Here is a 13566-nt window from a genome sequence, read left to right as displayed (position 1 = left end):
ACCTTTGTGTTCTCAGAAAAGATGCACATTATATCTTCCCTACCCCCAGCTTATGGGCACCTGCCTAAAACCCTGCTGAGCCCTCTGTATCACCCACATCAGTCATAAATCAGATCTAGCAGGGTTCGCAAAGAAGGTCACTCCCCAAAAGAGGCATTAACCAGAGAGCCAGCGGCGCTCTTCTGCATGTTCTTCTATCTGTGTTCCCACTGGCCAAGGCTAACTTCTCACGGTGCTCTTTTTCTCCTTCAGATTTTCTTCTTTTGCTTCAATTTTTTGAAGCATATCACCTCCGAAGAGTTCTGCCTGAAGACCCAGAGGTAAGTGGAGGGAGGCAAAGGACTACAGAGGCACTCCTCCACAGTGTGGAGCACTGCCGTTATCCCAGCCCTGTTACTAGAGCCGAGTGTCCGTGCTGAGGACCTAAGTGAGCAGGGAAGGAGTAGTCTCTCATGGGGGAAGAGCTGGTAATGCTGCTATAGGAAGAAACAAGCCTGTGGACGGGAGGACTTGCCGCTCCTCGTTGTTGAGCCCTGTAGTAGGCCATCTGTGAGTGGGATGCAGCTCAGAAGTAGAGGGCCTGCCTACCATGCTCCAGGCCCTGAGTTCAAGCTTTGGTACCATAGAAAAAGAAAAAATTCACAATATGACCCTATAACAACTGAATCATACTCAGTTGGGCATCATGGTGCACACTGTTAGTCCCAGAATTTGGCAGGCAGATCTTAGAGTTCACAACCAGCCTGATCATCTGCACAGTGGAGCAGAAATCTGCTTCCAGCCTGGAGAGCAGTCTCGTATATCTGGCAGTTGCTCTGGAACTCCAGTGAGAACTTGGATCTTGTCTTCTTTACCAAAATTTACACTTGTTGGGTCATAGTTGTGTCCCAAATGGCCAAGATGGTAAGGAAAAGCAGGCTGTGTTGACTTCAGTCTGGCACATGTGGCTGGCAAAGCCAAACTGGTAGATCCTGGAAGTGAGCCTGTTAGTTGGCAGACTCTGTTGGTAGGGCCCATTCCATGAGATGCCAGGATTTGGAACTGTTGTTCAGACTGGGCAAAGTCAGGAGAGAACAGAGAAAACTCCAGCTACAGCTGAAATGTCCCGCTTGGGGTTGTCATTCTAGGAGGAAGAGTTTGCCAACTCGGGATGCAGGCTTCACTGTGGAAGATATCTGCATGTTGAGTGAGTCCTGTCCCTAACAGGCTTTATTTCTTCACCATAGCTGAGTATAGACCACATGGGGAACTGTGCTAGAACCTTATTTGTCTAGCCATATAGTGTTGAAAGGTGGGCGATGGGTAGTGGACTGGCTGTGGGGAAGGTAGCATGCTGACTTTCTGCTGCTTTCAGGACACAAAGATCGAGGCAGCACAACCAGCCTAGGCAGCGACTTCTCCCTGGTCTTGGAGCACTCACCGGGAGCTGTGGGGAGCTTCAGCTATGAGACTGTGGAACTTGCCCCGGCAGGAGCACCAACTCAGGCAGCTTGGTGAGGGGCCAGGCTGAGATAGAGTAAACTCACAGCTGTGGCCCAAGGCCACCAGCCCTAGGGAGCCAGGCTGTAGCCCCAGGAACAAAGAGGGCTCTGACAGAAGCCTTGAGAACATAGCTTCATCCCCTGCTGTCAGTACTGGGCCTCAGAGCCCAGCCATCTGGTTGGTGAGGGGCACTGCATGGTAGCCCAGGAGCATAAAGGGCTGGTGCTCCCAGTGGGACCAAGTAGCAGCAATGAAATGGGGGAGGGAAGAGCACCTGTCCAATGTGCCAGGACATGTGGGGCCATCTTAAAACAAAAGGTGGGTATATGATGGTAAGGGACCTGCTTTGAGGGTCCTCCCATTTAGATGTGGTAGGATCTGGGGCCTTTGTCTTCCTCCTGAGACATGGCAGAGTTTGTGTAGCACTTGTGAGTGATGGAATGGAGCAGTTAGTGTGCTGCTAAGAACAATGTTCTCGAATGATCTGAGGCTAATGAGCCAGTGCATTTGGCTGTCTTAGCTTCTCAGTTAAAGTCCCAGCCCTTGATGCCTATGGCCTTTAGCCTGGGAGAGGGCCAAGTATTTGTGCCTACTGTGTATGACATTTTCCCCATAGACAAAGTGACTCTACGGGTCCAGCTGTGACAGCCTTGCTTTTCTGCCACAGGAGGAAGAGTCACTCATCCTCCCCACAGAGTATGCTCTGGAGCCGGCCACAGCCCTCTGAGGAGCGCCTACCTTCACACCATGGGCTCACTGAAGCCAAGTCTTCTAGCTCTTCATCCTCAAACCATTCTGACAACTTTTTCAGGATGGGCAGCAGTCCTCTTGAGGTCCCCAAGCCCAGGTGAGGAGCCTCAGGGGGGAGAAGCCTGCTGGAGGATGTGGCTGGCCTTCCTCCATTGTCGAGGTTGGAAGTGGAGTATCTCACATTTATGCTAGCTGGGTTTCCTTGGTATGTGCTTTGATATGAGTAGCTAGTTAGGAGCTGAAGGAAGTGGATGCTTAGGAGGCCCACTCTTTGAAGGATTGATTACTGTTGGAGCACAGATCCTTCACCGGTTTGTACAAACATTTGTAATTGTTTCCTGGAATGCTATGCTATGGATTATATGGGTACACAAATGTAATGATGGTCAGGACTGCCACCATGTGTCCCCCTATGGAAGATCTCAGACCTCTGGACTACCCATTGTAGATATATCAAGATGGGTCAGAATACTCTGGGTTCATTTATATCTCACATGCCATGTCCACACTGATGGAAAAGCTACAACAGAGAAGGAATCAACAAGATGTGTGGCTGTGGAAAACACAGCAACTCAATATATATTGAAAATCAACTGAGCCAGGACAGGTGTGCCACGGTGAGGCCAGCATGCTGCCTCCTGGGTAAAATTAAAATTGACTGTGCACCAGGGCCAGTGAATTGGGGTAGGGAGTGGGCTGGCACTTGGGAAAAAGCATTTCCCAGCTGATGGTCCTACTTTTTCCCATCTCATATTCCAAAGAATGACTGAGTGTGTTGATTGCTTTCCTGCCTAAATTATAGAGAATTCATAGCCCTTCTGAAGAGAACAGAACACTGTATGTTCTAAAGGATTAGCAAAATGGACATGAACTCTGGAATCCCACTTAGACTTGATCCCAGCTTTGCCATGTGTCCATGTAGCTTTTTGTCTGTGTCCTGCTTGGTGGCAGGCCTGTTAAAGCTTCTGGTCCCCTTCACACCCTGGACAATAGGAGGCAGTGGAGTAAGAGGCGCCAAAGCATCTTCCTTAGGGAGGCAGAGCAGATGAGTGGTGGGCAAGCTTGATGCCGGCTGCTCTGACCAGAGGTGGCCCATGTGTCCTGAGTGCCCTACCTACAGGTGAGCGCTTCATCTCAGTGCCATCTGCAAACCCTGAGGTATTTGTTAAACCAAGATGATAGCCCATTGGAGACTTGGCATCTATGAATAAATAGAGCCAGGGCCAGGCAGATAACCCACATTGCCTGTGCCTGCTCACATCCTACACATGGGGCTGGCATATATGCCTGTTGCTGTGACTCCTCGTCTGCACTTGGCTGTCCTTAGGGCTACTCTGAGTTGTAGTAGCACTTCTAAAACTCTTGGTGTCTGAGCTGAGGTTCTTGCTTATGGTCCCTGCCTCCTTTTCTGCTTATGTAGTGCCACTGAGTATCTGGGAAGGTTCTACTTGCCACCTAGGCCTTGCCCCAACTGTTGACAACTCCTATGTTGACCTGTCAGTATTCCTACATCCAGAATGGCCACAAGTGCCCTTTCTCTGAGAGGGTGAGTAATATTGGAAGATCCACCTCCAACCCCAAGGCCAGGCCAAAGATAATATAGACTTAAATGGAGGCTGGACAGACAGTGTGGGGCATGTGTTGTGAGCTGCGTCTTCTGTGAGCATCTGCCCAGAGCTATACCAGCTAGCCAGGCAACGCAGTTCTGAATTGGATATCTGCTGCCAGAGGTTTAAAGACTACACTATTCTGATTTGGAGCATTCTAATTATGTATTTCCATTAACATTAAAATTAATTTAGTCTCTTTTTTCTTAAAGTGCCTGAGGGATCCTGTCATTAGCTACTCTGCCTCTTAGGTAACAGTAGCCAATCAAGTCTTCAATGCTCCAGGCAGTTCTGTGTGAACACACCCCTTTAAGAAAGCTATCTGACTGCCACAGTCACTTCGGATGCGAGTGTGCTAGGTCTCGTGTGCTCCACATTCTCTTAACGTGTCTTCCTTAAAGTGGGTCCCCATGAGAGGAATCTGAGGCTCTGCTCGTGAAGTGGGGAGGGATGTTCTGTGGAGTGTTGATCCTTACCAGGCTATAATCCACATTTCTCATTGGGAAGACAGTGCATTTTTGGCTTTTCACTGCCATTGTATAATCAGCCACAGGGCTCTGATTATACATGCCTACTTCAGCATTAATGAGGAAGTCACCCTGCTCCACTTCGGCATGGCCTAAGTCTTTGCTCTTGTCTCTTTAGGAGTAAGGGTGGGGGTTGTGGCACAGTACGGTCCATGACCAAGGAAGATTGTACCACCACTGAGCCCAGCTTGATGCCAAGCTGCCTGAAGAGCAGATGAACTTGGCTGAGAGACACCAACAGCCTGGTTGAATAGCTAAGTAGCAACACAGGAACTAACCTCTGCTGCCCAGTTAGCTGCTTCCCCAGGCACTGCCACCTGCTCATTATAAAGCAGTCAGCTCTGTCCCAGGCTGACTTTATGTAGCACAGAAGACTGGCTGCTCTCTGCACCACACAGTGCTCTCCTGCTCCAGACCTAACATGGATGCTAACATACCTAAGGCAGTCCCAGCTTGAGACCTTGGACAGAAGACTGAGCCCCAAGACTTCTCCAGGAGCTAATGTAAGAATGTATGAGCCCTTGCTGGGCTGACATGCTCAAATGTAAAAAGTGAAAGGCCAGTTTTTAGTGAGAGTCCCCTCCCAGGTTCTTGGGCAGAGGCCATGGAGCCATCCTTGAGATGCATCCCAGGCTGCCTTTATGATTGGTCTCAAGAGGATGAGTCTGGATCCGGTAACATATAGGATCCCCCACCCACCCCTCAAGGTCTAGGACCTGGCTCAGATGTTCCCTTCACATCATTTGCCACCTGGTGAATGGCTTTCTAATCTGTAAACAGATTCTTCAGACAGGAAGCTACTTTCAGACATTGTATGACAGCATGATTAGTTGAGATACTTTCAGAAAGCAGGGAAACAAAAGAGCCTAGTGGAAGAGGTACTTAAGGTATAGTCTTATCCAGGTCCTAAACCTATTTACCTGTGGTTTCCTTTCAATGCTCCTCTGGCCAGCTTTCTCCATCTTCCCACAGGTGCTGCTGGCAGCTCCTGAGACTCCCCTTGCTTTCCTTTCTCACACAGAAGGCCTTTTCTTCCAGTCACACTTAAAAGGCCTCTTCATGAGCTAGCCTTACTCATATTAAGAAGGAAAATCAGCCAGCAGCGGTGGCACACAACTTTAATCCCAGCACTAGGGAAGCTGAGGCAGTAGACCTGTCTGAAATCAGCCTAGTCTACATAGTGAGTAGGCTAGCCAGAGCTACAAGGTGAGCTCCTGTCTTTTTTTTTTTTTTTTTGGTTTTTTTGTTTTTGGGGGTTTTTTGTTTTGGTTTGGTTTGGTTTTTTGGTTTTTCAAGACAGGGTTTCTCTGTGTAGCCCTGGCTGTCCTGGAACTCACTCTGTAGACCAGGCTAGCCTCGAACTCAGAAATCGCCTGCCTCTGCCTCCCAAGTGCTGGGATTAAAGGCGCTCTCCACCACCGCCTGGCTCCTGTCTCTTTTTTAAGAGTTATTTATTTTATGTAAATGAATACACTGTTGCTGTCTTTAGACACACCAGAAGAGGGCATCAGGTCCCATTACAGATGGTTGTAAGCTACCGTGTCGTTGCTGGGAATTGAACTCAGGACCTAGAAGAGCAGTCAGTGCTCTTAACCACTGAGTCATCTCTCCAGCTCCAAGCCCCTTTCGTCTTTTAGTTTTGTTTTTAAGGAAAATTGGCTAGAATGGGCTTGAGCCAGACCTGATTTTAATCACAGCTTTAGCCTTCCCAGCTGTGCAACTTGGGGTGGAAATTCAGTTCCCTGTGAGCTTGGTTTTCTTTCACCCGTTCTTAAACAGGAACAGGGACCCCTGAGCCCTGTAAATTAGAATAAAATGGGAGTAATGAAGTAAGGTATCTATCATACCTGGCATGATATTTGTTCTTTCCACAAATGGTCAGAAACTGTAGCTGTTTTGTTCTGTCTTAGGAACTGTTCTTATCAATCATTTATCTGCCAGACATGACAGGTCATCGGACAGCTGGTAAAAGGCCAGGACTTTATTCTTGCCTGGATTCAGCCAGTACTCTTTGGATTCATGTTTTTGAACAGCTGTAACTGCCCTTAGCTAGGTGTCTGCCAGGAGGTAGGGAGACTTGGGCCTTGCCTGGAGCCAGCTACAAAATTAAAGTGTTGCCAAGAAGCCACCATCCTATGCAGAGGCTTAAGTCGTCCAGGCCCCCAGTCTAAGACAAAGCTCCAGTTTAAGGGATGCTTGGCCATGTTCTTTCTGGTACTTGAGCAGGAGGCAAAAATTTAGATGTTGTTCTTTGCAGGCTTTGTTGACACTTGTGAAGGAGCCCAGGACACTGGGCTGAGCCTTACTAAAGCTGATGAGGGAACCTAGATACTGAGCTTACTACAGTACAGGTCTTCCTCCCTTGTACACAGGCACAGGCCCCTCCACAAAGACATGTACCTTTGCCTCTAGCTGTCCATTTAGTCTGCTGTAATCCAAGTATTAAGTGTCTGTCAAATGCAAGAGCTGAATGGCTATTTTACATAACCTATTCTTTGACTTTACCTCGGGTAAGAATTTCACATGTGTTCATTCTTGAAAATTCTCAGTGTCTCTCGAGTGGCTGCTCACTAAAAGCTGTTCTCTATCCTGTAAGAGGGATACCCTCTTGCTGTGCTCTTACCTGATATTGCCTCTGGAAGGCAAAAGGAATTGATTACCCCAGGGGACCAGAGTGCTTAAGGGTAACTAGACAGTAACACACTCCCTGGCTGTGATTCCCTGGGCAAGCTTCCAGGTTTGGGGTTTGAGAAACTTCATTGCATTCCTTGTCCAGGAATGTCTCATCTTTCCAGCGCCCTCTGCTCAGGTGCTCCACTCTCTAATCTTTGAGTCTTAGAAGTTGTTTCCCCATAAGCTGCTAAAAATGGGGAAAGAGTCTACCCATCAGATAGGCTGTAGAAACTGAGGAGCCAGGCTGTGCCCCTGGAGGTTTGTACTGGCTAAAGGCCCAGCATAGCTAGAACACCCAGGACAGGCTTCTCTTAGGAGGCTGGCTCTGAGTAACAGCTCTGAGGTATATAGTTATCTAGAAACTCAAAAACCTGGCTTCATGCACCCTCGTGGCGTCTTATCAGGTAGACCATGTCCTGTTTCTCATCTCTAAAGACATCACATTTGGCTGAGGGTCACCACAGTGATAAATGTGGCAAGGCCCAGTGTTGCAGGCATTCCAGTTCACAGCAGCTTTTAGTGTGGAAAGCCATTCGTTTTCCCTTCTCTCAATGTGCTTCTAGTTCAGGACAAACCTGTATGTAGACAAACCTGAGTTAAGAAAACCTCATAAGGCCTATGAGATGGCGCACCCAGCCTCATGATTTAAGTTGAGTCCCAAGGATGCACACGTAGAGGGAGAGAAGCAACTTCTACAAGTTGTCTTCTGACATCCACTGTGGTATGCGTGGACTACATAAACATACATAAATGTGACATAAAAATGAAACTCTGTGTCTTGGTATGGGGGGAAGCTGCAGCCAGGAGGATTGCTACAAATTCCAAGTGAACTTGGACTACATAGTTTGTTGCAGGCCTCTTTCAAACAGATCAGCAGAGCTGTACTTAGGTCACGGGTGCTTGACAGTGAGATTGGCTAATCGGGGACTGGAGAAATGGCTCAGTGATTAAGAGCACTGGCTGATCTTCCAGAGGATCTGGATTCAATTCCCAGCACCTACATGACAGACAGTTCACAGCTGTCTGTAAAGCCAGTTTCAGGAGAACTGATACCTTACACAGACATACATGCAGTCAAAACACCAATGTGTGTAAAATTAAAAAAAAAAAAAAAAATTTTTTTTTGACTAATGTGAGGGAGGGTGGAAGTGTTACCATCTCAGGATCCACTGATGCCAGCAGATAAATAAGGTACAGTATTTTGCCCCTGCTTCCTGACCTGCCATTGTTTATACTCTAGCCCTATTTCTAGATCCTTGTGGGAGCCGTTTTGCTTTTCTTTTTTCTTTTTTAAAGATTTATTTTATTATATGTAAGTACTGTAGCTGTCTTCAGACACTCCAGAAGAAGGAGTCAGATCTCATTAGAGATGGTTGTGAGCCACCATGTGGTTGCTGGGATTTGAACTCGGGACCTTTGGAAGAGCAGTCCGTGCTCTTAACCGCTGAGCCATCTCGCCAGCCCCATTTTGCTATTCTTGAGTTAAACAGTTAAAAGGTCAGTCCTAGCACTTGAGAGGCTAAGACGGGAGGACTGTTCAAATTGGGAGGCCAGCCTGGGCTATGTAGTGAGTTCTGGGCTTGATGCCAGAGACTGACTTGCAGCCTCCCAGACGCCCACAGGTCAGCTGCTGTCCAGGACAGAGGAAAAAGCTTAGCCTGAGTTGGGAGGAGGTAGCAGCACAGCTCCCTCCCCAACTCCAAACCTCCCTCTTGTCAGAAGAGGCCTGATGAAGCTGTCAATTTGCAGCCTGGTTTGATTCATCCTCCCCTCCGGGCATAGCCATGAATTTTCTCTGTGGAACTCTTGAATACAAACGCTGGCTCCTGGAAGGAGCTGCAGAAGAAGGGGACCTCAGGCTCTGTCTGCTCACTCTTCCATCTAGGTCACCACCCTCCACAGTCTCCAAAAGGCTTGTCCTCCCCTCTGATAAGCTCTCAATGGCCCTGGGTTCCACGCAGCACAGATGCATGTCACAGAGTGGATGACTGCCCTTGGGCCCAGCTCCAGCCTAATCTTCTGACAGCTGCTGCTGCTGAGGTGCTGCTTTCCTGCAGCAGCCTCCAGGAAAGGCACGGCTGCCACAGGCTTTGAGTCTGGGAACCTCTTGTTGCCCTGCTTTGCTCTTGGTCTTTGGCTTCTGTATCTGCACAAAGCACTCCTCACAGCCCAGCACACCTCATAGTCTTCTTTCTCAGTCACTCCTTACCCAGTTTTGTTGGCTCTTTTGGAGAAAATTGGCTTTCAGCTGCTCTATCAGAACAGTCGTAGCATAAGGCCATTGTGTTGCCCACCCTCCCTCAGGTACTCCTGTCAGGCATATGACTGACTACATCATCTCCCCTCTCTTCTCTCTGCCCCAGATCAGTGGACCATCCCCTGCCCGGATCCTCTCTCTCCACAGACTTTGGCAGCTGGCAGCTGGTATCGGGCTGTGGCAGTATTCAGGAACGGCCTGTCCTGCACACAGACTCCTCTCTCCCTTTCAGCTTCCAGGATGAGCTCCCTAACAGTTGTCTGTAAGTGTCTTGCTTGAGAAGGCAGGATACTCCCCCTGCCAATCAGGAATGCTGGTCAGCAGTGAGGGTGAGGCTGACCTGAGGGAAGAGGTTGGGGTCTCTGCCCCTCCCCCATTTGTCTGCAGCGAAGGAGGCCTGTGGCTGCTCAGGAAGTGCATCAGGCTTCATGTTCACTCTTCTCAGCATCCAAAAGCCCAGCCACAGATGTGTCAGGTGTACCCGGAGGGAGAGCTAGCTGGACTGTAACTATAGAGGATTCTATTTATGTGCAAGGCTTTGCCTGGCAGAAGAATCCTTTGAAACCAGAACAGTGGGGTGGGAAAGTAGGTGTATGTTAGAGGCCAGGGCAGAGTGGCACTGGGTTAGCCTGCATCTGCCATCCAAGCAGAACCAAGAGTTCCTTCTACCCTGACTCTTCCACTTCAGATTGGAGGCAAGTTACTTTGGAAATCGGGAAAGATGAGGGCCTTCCTGAAGTCATGCAGGGGCTTGACAGACACTGGGGCACTTGAATACCCCCAGGTCCTAGCCCTACAACCGGGAGGTCACTATATATAGGACTTCCATATTCCTTGCTTAGCCCAGCCTCCCTGGCAGCCAGGCCCCAAGACACAAAGCTAGATCTTAGGTTTTTGGTTTTGGAGTTTGTTTTTGAGACAGAATCTCTAGCCTGGCTGGATTGGTTTAGTAGTTGCCAGAGGTCACCTTGAACTTCTGATCAGCTTGCCTTTACCTTCTATATGCAGAGATTATGTGCAGGGCCCCCAAGCCTGACTTGTGTGGTCCTGAGGATGGAACTCCATCCATGCTGAGCAAGCACTCAACCAAGCAAGCCACATCTCCATCCCATTTTTGGAGGATAGAAAGTCCTTAGATCTTTTTAAGAAGTGTTCTGCCAGAGTGGTGAAAGAATCCTCTCTGGAGACAGCATGGGCCACTCCTGCCCTGCTTGTCAGCATCCCTCACCTCAGAAGCAGGCAGCAGCCCCAGATCATCCAACAAATCGCCATGCAAATGAAGTCTGAGGTGGTCTCTGAGTTTCCCAGCCAGCTCCCCAGATCTGGGAGCTTCTCAAAAGGACAGAAGATTATGTGATCTCTCTGTGCCTTGTGAAGACCCCCTTGGACTTAGAAGGAAGCAATATAAATCCTAGCTTCTTTGTTCCCAGGCTAGGTCTTGAACTCTTAGCCTTGACTTTCCCAAGCCTGTTAAGAGCCAACAGAGAGAGAGAATTGCTATCCCAGCTACACTGCCTGCTTTTTGTACTGTGGACATCAGTACCCTGTCTTGGTTCCATTTCTTGTCACTAAGCAGATTGGTCTTTGTCCTGTCTGATTCCTGAAGGTGGGAGGCCATGTGAATACACAGACCCTTGGCTATCCCTTGTGCTGTATGGATACAGAGACATGCACATGTCTCCCACAGTGCCAGCAGAGAGCTCAGGGTTGCAGGGATAGGCATCGCCTCCTTTTCCTTGTGCTGCTGTAGGATCAGTCTGTCTTTGCTTTGCCCAGAGCATGCTGCTTCCTCTGCCTCTCAAACAACACCCACCAGCCTATTTCCCTCGGGACTTTTCTCTCCTCCTCCTCTTCCTCTTGGCCTCGAGACTGTCCTCTATTCCCAGACTTCCATCTGTTTCCCCAGGACCTGGGCTTATTAGGAAGGGGGCACATTGCAGTTGCCTCTACAGAATCTGGAGACCGATTCTCCAAGGTTGACTTTTGGGGATGAAATTGGGATGAGTTAGTGTCCTTGTTAGTCTTTGTGGATGGCTGTGGAGACTCTTCTGGGTCTGTGGCCCTTGAAAAGGGTTCTCCAGCCAACCATCTTAGCAGAATGTCTGTGCATACCTGACCTTGAGTCCAGAGGATGGGTGCCAGATGATAACCTCAAGCCTCTTCTGTTACAGACCCTCTAGGGCATCAGACAGCCCTGTGTGGAATTCACACATGGATAAGCCTGAGCCGTGTGTGCTTATTTCCCTATTTGACCTGTAATTCCAGATGTAATTGAGGCTTTCTCAATGCCATGATCAGTGCTCTAATAGGGAAGGGAGAAGAATTGGAGCAGTACCTTTCCAGCTGTTTACCTGGGAGGAGGCAGGACTGGCTGAAGGTTCAGCTAGAGCCCAGGGCTTTCCACTGGGACATCTTGGCCTCTTCGGGGCAGCCAGGTTTCGAATGGCTGAATCCCCTCCTAGAGGGTAGGGTGTTCAGTCCTAGTCACTGCCTGTTAGCAGCTGAGACCTGTTGCCATATCTTGAGGGTCAGGGTGGGAGAGTGCCTCCTTGCTAGCAGACCACAGGCTTGTGCCTCAGCTTGTTCTTAGAGGGTATGGGAACCAACAGGTATTGGAGCAAATACCACCCTCCCCATCACCCCCAGAATGGCTGGTCATCCAGCAGAAAGCAGGAAGAGTCGGTGCCCCCATAAAGTTCTGTGTGGAAGAGGAGAGCTGAAAGTTCATGTGGAAGGGGAGAGGGAGGCCATCCATATATTTGGAGTCTGGACCACATGCTAGATGCTGACTTTATGCAGTTGAAAATTCAAGGATAGGCCACTTGGAATGATATTGGATCCTGTCCTATGGTAATATATCATCTCTCTTCCTTCCCTACAGACTTACAGCTCTGAGTGACCGGGAGACAAGGCTGCAGGAGGTGCGGTCTGCCTTCTTGGCTGCATACAGCAGCACAGTGGGACTTCGAGCAGCAGCCCCCAGTCCCTCTGGTGCCATCGGGGGCCTGCTAGAACAGTTTGCCCGTGGTGTTGGGCTCCGGGGCACAAGCACCAGCGCCTTGTGAAGCTGACAGCCCACAGCCATTTCCTGCCCCTGTCTCAGCTGAGCCCTGTGGAATCAAGCCATGCCTGGCAAAAGGGGCCCTTGGAGAGCAGAGGAAATTTCCCATCCCCCTTCTCTGTTGCACACATGGCAGCCCCAAACCTGAGCAGGCCTGAGGATGGGACTTTCTACCTCCCAACCTCCTGACTGGTGACCACTCTCATCACTCACTGCCTTCCACTGACTCTGGTGTTTGGATTACTGTCAACTCTCAGAATTGTGTTGGAGGGTACAGGGGGGGTTCCCAGGGCCTCATTAGAGATTATGTCAGCAAAACTCCATTCTGAAATTTTTGTTTCCTGGGAAGGAGAGTCACCTGCACTGAAAATGAGGCAATTTCACACTAATCACAAAATAAAAGCAAGTTTTTTGAATGGCCTTTCACTAGCATTTCATCCAGTTGGGACCGTCATTGAGCTGCTCAGAATCTTCACTGCCTGGCCTCCTGCTGAATGAAGGGTTTGAGTTTTGGGGGGAGTTACGAAGTAGGATTTATCTGTTCCTTCTGTGCTGGGGAAAGAAACCCAGGCCTTGTGTTTATGAGCAAATAAGTGCTCTACCACTAAGTCAAATTCTCGGCCCCCATCAGTCGGCATAAGCCACGAGGAGTGGCATATAAACCCATGAGACTGGGTTGGAAGGACAGGTCAGCAGCTGAGTGGGCTCGACCACAGCTACCTGTTCTATGCAAGTTCTAGATATCCTCACTGGCTTTTTTTTTTTTTTCTTCGAGACGGGGTTTCCCTGTATAGCCCTGGCTGTCCTGGAACTCACTCTGTAGACCAGGCTGGCCTCGATCTCAGAAATCCGCCTGCCTCTGCCTCCCAAGTGCTGGGATTTAAGGCGTGTACCACCACGCCCGGCGGCTTTCATCTTCAGTATACCCTGAAGCAACAGTGCTCTGGGATAGGAGACCTGAGCCAATAGAGGGGCAGGCTTCTGGGCTGTGAAGGCAGCAGTGGACACAGCACAGGGAGGGGGCTGGTTCATTCAGAGCTCTTCACCATTCATTGATCCTCCTCTCTCACCCTGTACTGAGGATGGGCCCTAGGCCTTTGCATATAGTAGACCAGGTACTGTGCCAATGAACTGTTCCCCAGAGCCCTGACCTGACAGGCCATCAATGTGAATACCCGGAGGTCACTAAGCCTGTCTTAAAGCATGCCA

General features: G+C 49.4%; 1 protein-coding gene across 3 annotated transcripts in view; it reads left to right on the top strand.

Moving 5' to 3' along the window:
- The window catches only part of Mtmr14 (myotubularin related protein 14), a 42915-nt gene extending 30138 nt beyond the window's left edge, over positions 1-12777 (top strand). For 2 of the 3 annotated variants that reach the window (XM_021164508.3, XM_029478281.2), the window contains 6 exons: positions 253-320; positions 1128-1186; positions 1355-1493; positions 2150-2329; positions 9403-9558; positions 12178-12777. In XM_021164508.3, coding sequence (XP_021020167.1) covers positions 253-320; positions 1128-1186; positions 1355-1493; positions 2150-2329; positions 9403-9558; positions 12178-12361 — 786 coding nt within the window. In that variant the 3' untranslated portion in view covers positions 12362-12777. The remainder of the gene's footprint in view (positions 1-252; positions 321-1127; positions 1187-1354; positions 1494-2149; positions 2330-9402; positions 9559-12177) is intronic. The other variant, XM_021164509.3, reaches the window with a different exon arrangement.
- Positions 12778-13566: the final 789 nt, after the last annotated feature.

Source organism: Mus caroli, unplaced genomic scaffold (assembly GCF_978045245.1).
Source record: "Mus caroli unplaced genomic scaffold, Mus_caroli_1 scaffold_7, whole genome shotgun sequence".
In the NCBI taxonomy this organism is placed as follows: Eukaryota; Metazoa; Chordata; class Mammalia; order Rodentia; family Muridae; genus Mus; species Mus caroli.
The sequence above is the reverse complement of the archived record's forward strand: the minus strand, read 5'-3'. Positions and strand labels throughout refer to the sequence as shown.